Genomic DNA, 15885 nt, shown 5'->3' with positions numbered 1-15885 from the left:
ATGTAACAGTCAACAATCAGGATGCTGTTGTTTCACTCATAGAAAGTGAACGTCTGACATGGAACGTGTTAAAAGCATAACGCACTTGTTTCCACTGAAGTCATGTTTGGACACTGTACACACCCTGCAGTAAGCGACTCCAAGAACACATGACAAGCAGGTTGCACAAGAACACACCAGCACACACACACACACATACACGCACGCACGCACGCACACACACACACACACACACACTAGGAACTGTACCGACATGCACCGTGTCGCCATTTTCCCAAGCTCAACTGCTTGCCCAAGATTCTCGGCCAAGAGAGTACACACCCCTCTCTGAGTTTTCTAAACAGACACATGCCAATAAATGTGTTCAAAGTCCGCTACTGCATGAGGAAAAACGGGTTTGGTGTCACAGATATTCTTGGAATACGTCCCTAGACGTGTTACAAGGGGAAGCGAATATTTTCTTTCGACGCGGTTGAATGGAGCTTTAATAATTTTTGCCTTGTTATGGCAGACGGCTGCACAGAGACACATAGCATGTCTGCTGACTGGCATGCGACACATCCACACAGGTAAGAGCACAGATTTCAAATCGTGCAGTTCCCCACCTTGTCGTCCAACCAGCACGCGGAAGGGGCGGGGTTTGACGCCGTCAATCACGCAGGAAGCGAAAGGGTTTGAATAGGGAGGGAGGGGGAGAATCCAATCCGGTTTGAGCTAGTTTTTCCTTCCAATGGAACAGTAAAGTCTCGCTGCGCTGTATTAGACTGTATTGGCACAGCTTTATCCAGAATATACCACTGTATTTTCTGTTTAATTTACTTTAATTCGGGTATTTTTCCCCCCTTTTTTTAGTTAAAAAAAAAAAACTCCCCACACAAACCAACAATGCCTAAAAGGAGCAAAGTGAGTAGACTGATATCTTTCATCCATTTAGTAATAAGGCTTTATTATAACACACTGTTGCAATCGTGAATTCGGCTGGTTTCGTGTTAGACTCGGAGCTGCTAAAATACTGTTGCAAACGCGTGTTTGGAGCGCGGAGCGATCGCGCTTGTAAAGCTGTAGTTTCGTTTGTGTGTAGTGGTTGCTTCTGTTGCATGGCTTGTTGTTCCTGCGTGCAGTGATTATCTTCATGCGAAGTGATTCCCGCTCCGCCTGCTCATCTTTCTCTCGATTTACAACATAATGTGCTTATGCCACAGCAGAATGTGCTGCTCCAGAGCTGTAGTAGCGCAGCTTTAAGCCGTCTTGTTGTGTCAGAAAGAGCTGGGTCGGGGTACTGTATTGCTGGACAGCGTTTCTGCAGAGAAAGTTGGCGGCATATTGATTGTTTTCTCCGGGGGTCGACACGAAGTTTAATGGAGGGAAAACGACAGAATGATTAAAAGTGGAAGAATTGCATGTATCCGATTGGGTTAGCTTGATAACCGTTCTGGGTTATTTTGTGCGAACTTTTTTACACAACTAAAAGCTGTAATTCGACTTTAATTCGAAAATAAAAACGTTATTGGTTTGCCCGTTTGAACGTCATCGTGCGGCTGCCCTCTTTTCTCTGCGAAAACTAATGTGTAGTCGGCAATCGTCGTGTTAACGCAGCGCTTCCCCGTGTTCAGGACGGCTCGGGCCACTCGGAGGTTATGCAATGGCGAGCCTCCGTCATCGTAGCGCTGCTCCTGTTGCTGGGGGTTCTAGCATATTCTGCTAGCAGCAGACCGACAGAGTCACCGAGCATCGCTGACTCTTTTCAAACTCCTGGCGGGAAGGTTCAGTTCAGCCACAGTCCCATTTATTACCAGAGAAAAGATGGAGGCGGAGTCCTCCCCTCTCCCCTCCTTGCTGAAGGCGAGCAGGAGCGGAAGGAGCGCCACCGTGCGACGAAAAAAGTCAACTTCAAACTCGTCCACACTTCAGTATTTCTCCCTTCGCACTTTTCATGGGCCACCTTTCGCTGTTTATGCTGCGTTTGATTGGCGTCGGAATATGAAAATGACGTAATGTCCAAAGCGAGCCGCGTGCCGGAAAACCAGTGAGGTTTGTGCTTTGTAATGGTGATACTCGTTAAAATAAACAAAAACCATTGATTTCTTTTTGTTGTTCGAGTTTACACACCAAGGAAAGCTGTTCTCAACGATACATATTGATCAGCACTATGCGTAGTAAATGCTGATGGTTTATGCCAAAAGCTTTCACTACTTCTTTTTTTTTTTTTTACATCCGCGGCAGTCATATTGGAACTAAACTCGTTCCTGAACCCCCAACTTTCCCTGTCTAAGGTTTGACTTCAATAAGCTATACAGTAATTCCTACTTGAAACTCAAAAATCCGACTTTGATTACACATAGAACGCACCATTCTTTCTATTGAAGTAGTTTCTCAAAGAGCTTTTTAGATTTACAAATCAATCCAAGATGCACTAATCACACTTTTACAGGCTGATGTAGATTTTGGTTTACCTGCTGCAATTTTGTTGCTTTTGATTTGCTTCAGTGATGAAATACAACAAATTTTGGCCACTATCTATCAGTTTTGATAGGTGATAAATCCAAATGAAAGTGAAGGGGTCACAAGATTATCCCCATTTGCACACCATCTGCCTTTATCTAATTGTCAACTCAAAGCAAAGTGCATAAAAGCTAATTGTGCTTGTTTATGAGTTTACATACATAAAGGAAGGGATTTTATTTTTTTAATCATCAATTTGGGATGATCACAAAGCGATTGAAGGGTTATTATATTCAAAAATACTTTATTAATCCCAAAGGAAAACAAGATCTTAATTTTAAGCGATTTACAGTCAGCAGTCCTCTTTAGATTATTCTTTTATTTTTTGATTTGCATGCCTTGGTGATCATTTTAAAGCACATTTGTTATAAGAGTGTCATATAGGGCTGGAAAGAGATGTTGTCCTCATCTTTAATAAATAATTAATGTGAATATTCTAAATATTTACATCTTCTGAAAAGATGAAAATAAATATAACTAAAAGTTTTTATCCTTTTCTCTCTCTTCCCTCACAGGCAGCATCAGGAGGCGACTCGGCGGTAAGAATAAATCCTGACAACACAATTTGATGTAGGACTATAAAATGTTGGGGGGTATAAAACTACTGAAACAGTTTGTCCACCCACCCAGTAGGGGTCAGTAGCAACCCAGTTTGTCATGTCATTTGTCCTGCAAGAATCTTAAAAGTAATCAAACTGTGTGTTCTGTCCACAGCCTAAGAGGAGATCTCTTAGGTTGAAAGATGTAAGTGCAGAAAGGTGCATCATCTCTCTCTTAAAATGTTTATGGCTGACAGTGCTGCAGTTAATTGTTTTATATATTTCTTTTCACAGAAACCTGCACCTGTAAAGGCAGAGGCCAAGCCCAAGCCAAAGGTAGGTTTGAATTTTTATCTTTTACTTCTATGGGGCGGTGCCATTAATTCAAAATAGCTGATTTGCTTGATACTTTCTTTTGTAGAAGAGACCTGCTAAGGCCAAGAAAGCCAAGGAGGTGGAAAAGGCCAAGCCTGAGGAAAAAGCACCAGAGGCCCCAGCTGAAAACGGTGAAGCCAAAACTGAGGAAGAGGTGAGGGTTTTAACTTTATTGACAAAACGTATTTCCTCTCGTCTGGGATGTTTCTAATCTGCATATTCTGTATTTCCAGGCTCCCGCTACGAACGCAGCCGATCAAAAAGATGAGGCAGCTGAATAACATCACTCCAGCTCTGTCTTACACCAGTGCTCCCTGTACCTCTTTTCTTGTACAATTCAGGGGAATATTTTTATCGACTATTTTCTAAATACAGGTTTTTTTAGTAGTTTGATTGTAGAGAACACTTTTTTTAAAACAAAAAACACCAATTTGGACACAGGGAAAAGAAGAAGAAAAAAAAAAAACAACTCATCAAGCCCCACAATTTTGCATCAGCGTAAATTTGCGGTCGTCGTTACTGTCGGAGGATTTTATTTCAGTTTTAAATGTGAAGGAGGGGAGGGTGTGGGGTGGGTTCGTGCGTCAAACATGGAAGCTTGACGAGCGGCGGCGGGGCTGGGGGGTAACAACTGGAAGAGCTTACCTGTGTGGAGTACATTCCATAAGCTTTATAAGGGAGGGCTTGTAGTGTGTGCTGGGGCGGGGGTGGATGTCACCGTACAACTCATTGTTTTCCTGTTTATATTGAAGAACAGTGTTTTAGAATGTTTGTAAGTTTTTTTCCTGTTTGGTTATTCTTGTATTCATGCAGTTTTCTTAACCAATCTAATCAATAAATCCTAATATTCCTAGTTCTGCAGCTCTCCCATTTGAAACTGTGCATCGCATGTGTTGTGTCTGTCGTGTGATAGCATCGCAATAAATTTGTATAGCTGCTGTGAAAAGACTTCTCAATCTGCAGTGTGTAACGGTACGTTGTAAGGATGGCGAAAAACGAATTTGTTCTTAGCCATGCTAAAGTAGGATTTACATTGACAAAACTACTGAGGCTGGCTTCTCTAAAGCCAACAGACAAACTGTACTTTCACACCAACAGTAGCCATATTTCCGTGGTTTCTGTATCAAAATCCACATGTGCAGTTTTTTTTTTTATTATTTGTCTAGAGTTGTACTTGTGTGATAATTGTTAAACCAATAAAACTCAGTTGGTAGCTGTTATGCTGTTTCATTCCACACAGTTGATGCAAATTGCAGCAGTGAAAAGCTCATCTCCTTTAAAAAATTTATTTTGAATTTAGCCGTAACATTTAAGAGTTACTTATGATCAAAGAGAAAAGATTTGAGTTCTCTGGTGAAATATGTGGAGTCCAAATTCTACACTTTTATTTTTGTGTGTTTTCTTTGTAAGTAAAATAGGAATCTGAGAACTTTTGATATCATTTCCTATTGTTTGGGTGCATTTACAAAAGAAAAGTATCACTTGTATGCTTAAAAAAACCATAGGTTGGTGAAATTGTCACACTTACTATAATTAAGGGTTAGTGTGGTGCTTTTGCAAATTGTGCCCCAAGAAAATTACATGAGGCCCATTTCAGGACCATGGACAGCTCCACAGTAGCTTGCAGCTTAAATAACTGCTTCTCTTTTTGATGAATTGTTGCTTTCCATGGTATCACTAACTACATAAGGATTCAGTCAGAGTAAACAAATGATGTTTATCCTTTTCCATCTTCCACTTTAATATTCTGAGAGTATATGAATCTAAGTCGGCATTTCAACACTCCATCCGTTCTCTATACTCAATTTTACTTGCAGGTTCACAGGAAGGCTAGGGTCTTATTTTCTCATACTTAACGAAACCTGGAAAACACACATTGATTTCTCCAGATTACGTACAAATCCCTGGAAATAAAAGGCAACAGTTTTATGTTTATGAGGAAAAATGAAAAACAAATCTTTAAAAATACAGATGAATAAAAGACTTGACATTTTGACTTTCAAAAAAATATGTATTTATCTCAAGTTTATTGTACCATCACAGAAAGACTGAAGGAATCTATGTAAAACTTTCATTTGAGATGAGTAGACCACCACACAGAGTGACACCTGTTCAGTAATAAAAAACTGAAATGATGACGTTTCCTGGGGTCAATTTAGCTGTTCTGAGCCAACATGCTTTGTTTCACAAAATAGGGATATTCAAGTATCACATAACAAGAAACATTAAATTAAATCAAATGTTTTCCATGTATCTGTTGAATGCTGAAGCTGGTATTGATGAAGTGAATGATGAAAGTGTTGAAAACACATTATGTAGCATAAACAGTTCCAATCACAAGTTGAGAAATAAACTTGGGATTCATGGACATGAATGCTCTGTTCAGTTTGGGCTTTTAAGTACTTATTGAAATTTTTTTCCCTAAGGTAGATGATTATACAACTTTATTTATTTGTTATTTTGCGTTTTGTCGATATATTGACATTTATTACAGATTTTCTCTCTGAAACTTAAACAGACATGATGAAATACCCTAATATTGATGTTTGGTAAAATATTTCTTAGCAAGGTTCTCTTTAAACATGCTTTTGGTTTCATGACAAAACCCAGCCTTTAAATATAATTCATACACTTTTCTTTTATGTTGAGGTAGGGGCTTTTGGGAAAGCCGTTCAAAAACATTACATTTTGCTTTGCTTTAATTATTCAAGCACTAATTATTCCAAAAAAAAAAAAAAGCTTTGATGAATCATTGTTCAAGTTTCACACACCTGGTTCAAGGGGTTCAAACGTCTGTCCGAATTGGCTGGTGCCAGTTTCAGACACTTTGTTAGGCCAACATCCCCAAGAGACCCATTAACTAACAATTATCTTAGTAATCGATTATTCTGATAAGTAATTGAGTTAAAAAAAAGGCACCTTCTGTAGATTTTTCATTTAACCACTTAAGCCTTTGTCATACAATACTAGAAACACATTAAAAGAGCTAAATAAACAAATAATTCAGTTCCTTTTTTAAATAAGAAAATAAACATCTTATTGGCTAAAAAGAATAACAGAATTCCTTTATTAAATCTAAACCTGGTTAAGCTAAATCTAAAAACTGAAGAGTTTTGGCTAGCATATTTTATAGACATGTATATATAAATACAAATAGTACAGTTTTGGTTTAATTACTGCTTTAATCGTTTAGTTATTTGACCAATTACTTAGTTAACAATTACTTCAATGCATTGAATCGATTAATTGTTTCAGCACTAATCCACTTATTGCATTGCATCAGTACTGCTGGCAGTAAAACAGACACACAGAATGACACTAGCACCACCGTGCTTCACAGGTGGTGCTAGTGTCCTTAGGTTTGAGAAGCTGCAAATTTCAGTCAAGTTAGAACGGGTCGGTTTCAGATCAGGCACCCTGGTCTTCCTGGCGTTTGTAAATCTCATTGCAGTTCAACATTATTCATTCATTTCACCAAATAAATCAGTGAAAGCCCCAGATTAATCTGACATTCATCTCCACAATGGATCTAAACATTCGACTGAAAGTTTGATGGTGTATAGCTACATTCTTTAGGTAATTAATGCAGTGAACAGCGCAAATGATTCATTTTGAGAAAGAAAACAACACATCAGTAAAGACATTCATGCTAGAGTGGCTTCCTTTAGAGTGCATCATACGTCCAGAGATCTGTCCAGAAGCTTGTGAATAAAACTAATCGACTGCATGCTGGTGCTGGTGAATTTTAAATCTGTGTAAGTGACAATTTCATTACAAATATAAAGTGATTAAATTACAGCCCCCCTGAGTATCTACAAATTTATAATGGAAAGATCTTCAGATTAATTTGTGTTTGACATTAGTTTGTATAATAAAGCTCCTATTAAATCACTGTGCTGTACTGTGTGAATAGTTCACCCCCCCAAAAATATGCACTAGTCCATTTTCTCTGCGATTCGTCCCATTTTGGTGCGCATGTTGCGCACAAGGAAGAACGCAATGGTGGTGATGCCCATTATGACTTCGGCTACCCAGAAGGCCGTGTCCCAGCTGTGCTGCTTGGCAACAGTGCTGAAGGGAAGCCCTGCCATGAAAGCCCCCACTGTGACAAACACAAAGACACTTCAGTTACTTGAAAGAGTTTCGTTAATATACGTCATTTCTGGTCATGTGACCCAGCAGCTTACCGTTTGCCATCAGTGCAACCACGGCGTGAGACGTTCCACAGAAATTGGAAGGAGCACTTTCGCTTGCTATCACTCCGTACAAGGCGATTGGTCCATAAGAAGAAAACCCAAACATGGCACCAAGGAAGAGAATCCAAATCTGTCAGTGAAACCAACATTAGGAACTCATCAGTCCACTGATGTGCCAAGTAAGCCTGTTGCAATTAATTAATCACAAATTAAAATGAGCTTGATCATTTAAATTCTAATGATTAATATTTTTTGAAGGGCAAACTTGTTTAGAGAAATCATAACTCATTTTATGTATAGTTTCAGTTTTAAGTGTTTTTTATTTTCATTTAAGTCACTGTTTTTGGTTGCTGTGTTTTATTTTGGATATTTTAAATACCTTGCAGTTCCAGTGTTACATGTTCTTTACAAGAGTTTGCTGTTCTTTGAGAGGACATCTGGCATTATTATGGCATTATCAATATATTACTGAAGAACTGTCTCAAAAACAACAATATTATTACTTATCACAACAACGTTTGGGACAATTTATTGTTCAGCAAAATGTGTTACTGTGACAGGCTTAGTGATACTGGTACAGACATACCATCAAACACTTGCAGCCATGACAACATCAAAAGGTGGCTTAAAGTATTAGCTTTGTGCTGACTGCACGAAATACTTTTCCGATTTTTGATTGGTAAAAAATGACTGAAAACCATATAGTCCATACAGCCTTGGGTTTTCTGTAGGTATGATCAAAAACTAGCCTGGTAAAAAACAGCCACTTCTTCTATGCTTTACTTTGGATGGAGGGTCTGAACCCTCAGCTATTCAGAAACAATTGCTTGCTGGAGACATGGACTCTATTTAAGTTTTAAACAATTGGATCTGATTTTACCTAATCACTAACTTTTGGCCTTGACACTTAAACTTCTATTGAGCTTAATGGGAGAAATCCCAGACAAGGCACTCAAAGGAAATGAGAATTGAGCAGAATTGGATAGTAAAGTTAATCATAAACAAGGTAAAACATTTCAGAATTTACCTCTTTCTCTGAGACTCCAAGTAGAACAGACACCGGATGGATGACCTGGACCCACAAAGGAGCTTCCTGAACAAAAAGATTTTTTCAAGCTGACTTGTGTTGATTATAAATATTTTAAATTATGTCATCATGCATTAGACTTACCTTTGGTACTTCAGGTGTGATGGTCACTCTGAACAGATACATGGACACATACATGCCAGCCATCATGAGAATGAGCAGGCCATGACGAGGGTTGCCATGAATGCTCAAGCCTTTCTGAGGAAACACAACAAGAAGACATTTCAACAAGAGCAGCACTGAAACCACAAGCCCCGTCGTTAGTGGTACTTACACGGGCTACGGCTCTATCCGAGATGAAACCTGCCGAAAGGCTGCCGACAAACCCCCCGACCTCCAGTGCACTCATGTAGGTGCTGCCTGTTGGCGACAGAGCCTCGGTCAGCACCAGTTAGGCTAAATCAACAATCAAAGATGGTGCAAGAAATGGGAAAGCGCACCCATGAGAGCAGTTTGGCCTTTCTCCTGCATGAGGAATAGCTGCCCCCAGTCAGTGGCTGCAGTCTTCACTCCAAAAACAACCAAGTAGCCCAGAGAGAGGACCCACAGGAAGGGAGAGAGGAGAAATTCGCTCAGGGTGCTCTCACTGTTGCCTGCAGAGCATATAACCAAGAGGTAAGCTCTCTGTAAAACATCTTAGTTACACCTTCTGGACGTCTCCATCTATATTCTGTGGAACTGTATTTTAAGAGTAACATAAGCTGTATTTCCATTAACCAGAGAAATGCACAACTGAAATTACGAAAATACATTCACTTAATGGAAACAAGGCAATTTTGAAAAAACACATGTTTTTCGATAAAATGTTTTTGTGCCAGGAAGACATTCAACAGGTGGTAGTTTATCAGCCTTATCGAAATAGATCTATATCATAAAACTGCAATGGAGGGGCGTGCCGCGGTGGCGTAGGGGATAGCGCGACCCATATTTGGAGGTCTTAAGCCCTCGACGCGGACATCGTGGGTTCGACTCCTGGACCCGGCGATCCTTGCCGCATGTCTTCCCCCCTGCACTTTCCCCTTTCCTGTCAGCCTACCGTCATATAAGGGACACTAGAGCCCACAAAAAGACCCTCTGGAGGGGTATAAAAAAGATATTTAAAAAAATAAATAACTGCAATGGAAACAATTTTTTTACCCGGCTACAATTGAATGGTATTTCTGGTGAAAACCATGAGGAAGATGACAGGAAGTAGCAGGAGGATCATAGTTTTTTTTTGTTTTTGGACAATGAGCCGCTAGCTCCACCAGAGCTCTCACAGCGTCGTCAGGGGATGAGCGCTTGAGCCAATGGTGGATTATAAATATATCTCATGTAACTCTTTACATCTGTCGCTGTCATGATTTTTTATGACTCATCGAATGGAAAAGCTTATTCGTGTGTGATGTTAATTTAATTTCTTATTTAAGGGAAACACCAGAATATCAACAAAAGATTTGCACATTTGTAAAGGAAAAACAGCTTATGTGTTTTGCTTACCTCCTTTCACACCCTTTTTAGCTGCAGCTTCGATGCTGGGAAGGCCCACGTCCTTCGGCTCATTCTTTATGAATACCAGACAAACCAATGAGAAAGCAGCACAGAACACACCAGACATGGCCAGAATCGTCCTCCAGTCGTAATACTGCAGGAGCACCGTGACCATGAGCGGGCCGAGACTTCCAGCCAGGTTCATGCTGCAGGACAGTACAGACCACCATGTTCCAAACTGGGACGGCTCATACCACTGGCGGGGAGGAGACGCAGAGAGATGTTAAAATTTCTTCAGATCTGACCTAGAACATTTATTTTTGAAGCAAATGTTGAAGTTAGGCAAAAAAATACAGAAGTTTAATACATTATACCGGATAATTTGCTTCTTTACGACAGTGGAGGAGGTTTGTCTGTAGAAATGCATCGCTCCCAGTCAAAAAACAAAAAAAATATAAATAAAAACAATCAAACCCTGGAAGAGGGTTTAGTGCCACCAGTCATGCCTGTGTATGCTTTGCTTAATTAATGGTGGAGAAATGACTTAGTGTTACAAGAAAACTATTTATCAAGCATCATAGGTGACCATGCTAGCTAGCTTAAGTAATTATGGCAGGCTGCGTTGTGAGAAACTAGCTGTAGGGAGTGTGCAGCATGTTCACAAGCATGATTGGCTGCACTAAGACCTTGCTCCTGGCTCTTATTGGTTGTTTATGGCTGAGCGGTATATTTCTGCAGATGACAGTAGAACCACGGGAGAAGGCAGAGGAGCTTGATTTTTTTCACAGATCATCTGCTTCATATTACATGATGCATGTCATGATATAGCGACAGTTTTAATAAATAGCATATTTGTATATTTTTCTGTAAAAGTTATATACTGCAGCTTTAAAGGGACAGAACTGTGTAAAATCGATTTGAGATTTGCATAAGAAATTCCCTGTAAAGGAGACCGTAAACACGAGGAAGAAGGTGCTCTGTCTGCTTATTTGAGACCAAAATATTACTTTTTAAGCTGCATACATAATAGTTACTATGGAGGAAAACTAACAAAGCATCACCCTGAAACCACCAGCTTCACAGTGAAACCTGTGCTGCTGCTGCTGTGAAACCTGGTGACAGCAACAGCATGTTTCACTGTGGGATGTTTTCTTCAGTGGGCACAGGAAAACTGGCCAGACATTTGTGGCGCTGAATACAGGACAATCCTGGACAAAAATTTTTTTAGAATCAGTAAAAGATTAAAGACAGGGGTGGAGGTTCACCATCCAGCAGGTGAACAACCAGAGCCAGAGCTACAATAACTTAGATCAAACCCTATTAATGTATTAGAATGGCCTAGTTAAAGTCCAAATTCTAATCCAACTGAGAATATGTGTAAAGACTTGAAATTTGCTGTTCAAAGATGTTCTTTATTCTAACTGACTGAGCATGAGCTAAATGAAGATTGGCAAAAAAAAATTCAATCTCTAAAGCCGCTGTGAATATAGTGAAATGTGTTCCCATGAAGTATTATCAAACATAATCTGCTGTTTAGATTAGGTTTCTAATATAACCTGCCAAGAGTATAAACCACGGAAAGAACTGAACCTTTTTCCTGACACTGAAACCACACGATTGAGCCTGAAATTACCTCACTAAATCACTAATCCCACTCCATACAATTGACCTTTGAACTGCGGGTTCAGGTACCAGTTCCTATAGGCTGCTGCTGCAGTGAAGCCATGCCCTTATGAATATGGACAGCAATATCCTGGCCTCGACTTGCTAAGAAAATCAGAGCAGCTGTTGCCAAGATGCTATCTAGCTAAAATCATCCTTCCTTGAACAGATTCACTGTTTAAAAGGCTTTTTTCTTTCATTTCATTGCGCCAAGAGAAAAAGCAGGATGAAATAAGAGCCATATGCCCCCAGGCAGTAACTCAGTTACAAGGCAGCTATGAAAGCCCCTTGCACAGCATACCCAGTAAAGCTCTAGTAACCTGAGAAACTGCTGGGAATACGCCTAAGGTACAGTAGCCACAGACTTATTTAACACCATGTTGATCCATAGTGTCGACTTCAGCTTAGCTGTCCTGCACAGTTAGAGCTGCTAAATATATTTGCACACAAAACTGGGGGAAGATGCCTTTTAGCAAATTTGGTCTTTTCTGGAGATCTATTTAGAATGATCTATAAATACACTGTCCTGTAATCTGACCCCCCACCACTTGCTGAACACATGCCAACAAATTGTTTTTTGCTGCTTCAGTCATTCAAATCCACGAGTCATTTCTAACAATATGATCCATTTGTTTTCTTGAAAAGACAAACACCTGGAGATGTCTAATTAATATTCAGACCTACCAGGAGTTAAAAATATGCATGGAAAAAATCCAGCACCTATTTATAGATGAGACCTTAGAAGATTATTAGGTAATCCTTTAATTTCTCAAACTGCTGCCGGCTTTCCTGCTTTCGTCCTGGACAATCAACACTTCATACAGGAGGCTGAGATCAGCTCAAACCAAACACAACTCCTAAATGTCAGCACTGCTTCGTGCCTACAGGCCGCGGTCTCTCCAAATATAATCCACAATTAACATGCTGGTGTATATACAGCTGAGACTTCAAACGTATTTTTCTCAGCAGGCGGCGTCTCCAGACAGACAACAGGCATCATAAACAGCCTGCAAGCTTCAAAATGTTGGACTTGTCAAGTTTCGAATTCAAAAATACGTAACTGATCCCAGAGGGAAATTAAATGTTGCTATAACTCATAGTAGTTCAAAATTCTTCAAAGAGTTGAAGATAATGATGGCTGTGGGCAGGGAAGATCTCCTGTAGCAATCTGTACTACAGCAAACTTGAAGAAGCCTCTGACTGAAGTCACTCTGTTTTTCTAAGACAGTCTCATGAAGTAGACAGTGAGGGTTTTCCACAATTCTCTTAATTTCTTTGTTTACATTCATATTCAATGTGAAGATGAATAGATTTTTTACAAAAAAGCTCCAAAAGAAACAGAAAGAAGACACCAGCAGTTTGAAGCTACTTAACCCGACAGGAAACTGGGAGCAGCTGATTAGTTCAATTATATTCAGGAAGACTTGTAAATCCCAGAGAGAAATTAAACAAACCACCAATTAGGCTCTCAAAACCTCACCGTTACAGGAAAACCATTATCTGTTGTCATCGGTGGTGCTAACTAGCCTTAGCATTCATGACAGGCTTTGCTGATGGGGAAAATTTTATCGTAGCCGAGAGCAAGGAGGGGATGGAAGCAGTTGTGAGCAGCATCTTCACGGCCATGATTGACATTGCTAAGACCCTCCTCCTGGCTCTGATTGGTTGTTTCTTGTTAGAACTGGAAGCACTGGGAGAAGGCAGAGGAGAACCATTTTTTCACAGATTATCTGTCATATACCATACTGTCATAGTGACAGGTTCGACATGTAAGTAGAAATATATTTTTATAAAAGTTACATACTGCAGCTTTAAGCTCAATTTAAATTGAGATGCTACACTTAAACATGATGTTTGTGTTCAAATTGGAGACACTTGATACAGAAGTGGTAACCAAAGGTGCTACGACTTATTAGGTTTGGGGAGAAATAATATTTCCCCATAAGGCCAGGTTGTTTTTTGATAGCTTTGTTTTTTCCCTTAATAAATTAAATCATTTAAAGTTGCATTTCGCATTTAATCCGTTTGTGTTTATCATTCAATTAGCTTAATGATCTGAAACATTTAACATGATTTTTTTTTAAAAAGAAAAGTATTTGGCACTGTAACCTTTACACATTTCTTAATGTGACATATCTAAATACTTGCTGTTGGTGGTTGAGACAATGGTGGAATTTCAGTGCATTAAATGTATAGAAGAAAAGAATCTGGGCTGATCAAGAAAAAAAAGGGTCAAATTCCAGTCTCAAGTTGACAGATTACTGCATTTCTATTTCTACCCACTGGTGTTCATTGCAGAAAAATCCCAAGAGATTCTTACAAATCAAAACATGTTCATATGAGTCAATGTTGTGCCAACAAAGCTACACCCAAATCAGACCAAATCCTCTTGCTTCTTAAGCTGATTAACAGTTTTTTCTCAATCAGTGTACTTTTAGCATTTCCTTACTTTACATTGTCTAAATGTAAGGCAATAATGCCAACATAAGTCCAGCTAATGGCTCTCAGACCTGTGATTTATGATCCGACAGGCAGGATAATATTACCTTCCGAAGCACCTTCCCACATGGGGGCCACCCACAGCCCTGTCCCAGGCCGTTGATGAACCAGAGCAGGGAGAACATGGACACAGTTGAAGACCAAGAGAAGGCCACGTTGATGCCTCCGACCAAGAAGAGGCCGATGGAGAAAAGCCAGCGGGCGCTAATCTGGTCCGACAGCACGCCGCTGATGAACTTACTGATGGCGTAGGCCATGGTTTGACTGCTGGTGATCATACCTGCAGAGGAAAAACAAAATAGTGCCTGTTGAAGCAACAAACTGGTTCTTCAAGGCACATATTTAATTAGCTATGTGGACTTCTTAACAGATGAGGGTGAAAAAATCTTTAGATTACTTCTAACAACCGAGACGTTTAGACTGCCATCACCACTTGATCCGTTCACAGGTTATCAAGTATTTAACTGAATGTCGAGAAACTTTATACAACCTTCCTTCATTATTCAAGAAAACCTGAATCTGCAAAATTATAAGTGAAAATTACAACATAATTAATTGTAATTAATCCATTCTGACTATTCAGTCTTTCTCTCTGATCTTTATGATTATGGAGGGATAAATGTAATGTGTAGCTATCTGTTGTACAAATAAAAAAAATAACCAAAAAAGATAGCTAAATTATTTGCAAACAGATTTTTAATACAAGGATTTGAAAAATGTGTAACCTACTCAATACTAATCTAAACAGTCTTTTGTTAGACTATTTGGATGATCAGATCAGAGAGTAACTTTACTATAAATTAAAGAAGTGCCAATTCAATAATTACTTATTTATCCCAAAGGAAAATTAAATGTTGTCATAACTCATATCATCCAAGTATCTTCAAATAGTTGTTGTGCATGGTGATGCTGTGGGCAGGAAGGACCTTCAGTAGCAGTCAGTCTTGCAACACATCTGAAGAGGCCTCTGACTAAAGACTGTGAAATATTCAAATATTTTCAATAAAAAATCTGATTTTTTCTATTTATTTGGTGCACATAAACTAGCAACTCCTACTATTTTTTTCCTATGAACATATAAAGTAACAACTACTTCTTATTGTTTAGGAAAACTCAGAGATTGCAGAGTCCAACATATGCTTAGATGCATAAATGGGTATAATTTCTTTATTTTCTATATAAGGCACTTTTTTTACTTTTGTATGTTATGATATTTTAAAAAAATAAAAGAACAACCAGAATTGGAAAGGAAGAAAAGCTCATCAGTCCTAAAAATGTTAAGTGTAGCAGTTAACTGTAACAATAGCCAAATAAAAGTAGTAATAGTTGCCAGCGTAAAAGTAATCGGTACTTACCCAAGTCATCTTTGTCCAGTTCTATCTCCTCCATCACAGACGGCATAACAAAAGAGAATGTCTTCCTGTTAAAGAAATACAGTGAGTAGCCAGTGAACATGCACAGGAAGATGACCACACGGTAGTAACCGTAGCCTGTGGCCGCCATGATTACAGTCAACTAATCAAAATGTAACGTATTAAAAGCCTTTTTCTGGTCC

At 39.3% G+C, this 15885-nt stretch overlaps 2 protein-coding genes across 2 annotated transcripts; one reads left to right on the top strand and one right to left on the bottom strand.

Moving 5' to 3' along the window:
- The first annotated feature begins 689 nt into the window (after positions 1-689).
- hmgn1b (high mobility group nucleosome binding domain 1b) lies at positions 690-4632 on the top strand. The gene is made up of 6 exons (XM_028031075.1): positions 690-903; positions 3018-3041; positions 3217-3246; positions 3336-3377; positions 3463-3570; positions 3650-4632. Exons 1-6 carry the CDS (start codon positions 886-888, stop codon positions 3695-3697), a joined length of 270 nt encoding a protein of 89 aa, XP_027886876.1. The 5' UTR covers positions 690-885; the 3' UTR covers positions 3698-4632.
- Positions 4568-15833, bottom strand: LOC114152912 (glucose-6-phosphate exchanger SLC37A4-like). Its single transcript, XM_028031070.1, has 9 exons — positions 15686-15833; positions 14378-14610; positions 10179-10425; positions 9140-9292; positions 8974-9059; positions 8784-8897; positions 8640-8705; positions 7604-7742; positions 4568-7518 (listed from the first exon to the last, which is right to left on the bottom strand). Exons 1-9 carry the CDS (start codon positions 15831-15833, stop codon positions 7352-7354), a joined length of 1353 nt encoding a protein of 450 aa, XP_027886871.1. The 3' UTR covers positions 4568-7351.
- Between the last annotated feature and the right edge of the window lie 52 nt (positions 15834-15885).

This window comes from Xiphophorus couchianus, chromosome 11, assembly GCF_001444195.1.
Source record: "Xiphophorus couchianus chromosome 11, X_couchianus-1.0, whole genome shotgun sequence".
NCBI classification, from domain to species: domain Eukaryota; kingdom Metazoa; phylum Chordata; class Actinopteri; order Cyprinodontiformes; family Poeciliidae; genus Xiphophorus; species Xiphophorus couchianus.
This window is presented reverse-complemented; position numbering and strand designations above follow the sequence as displayed.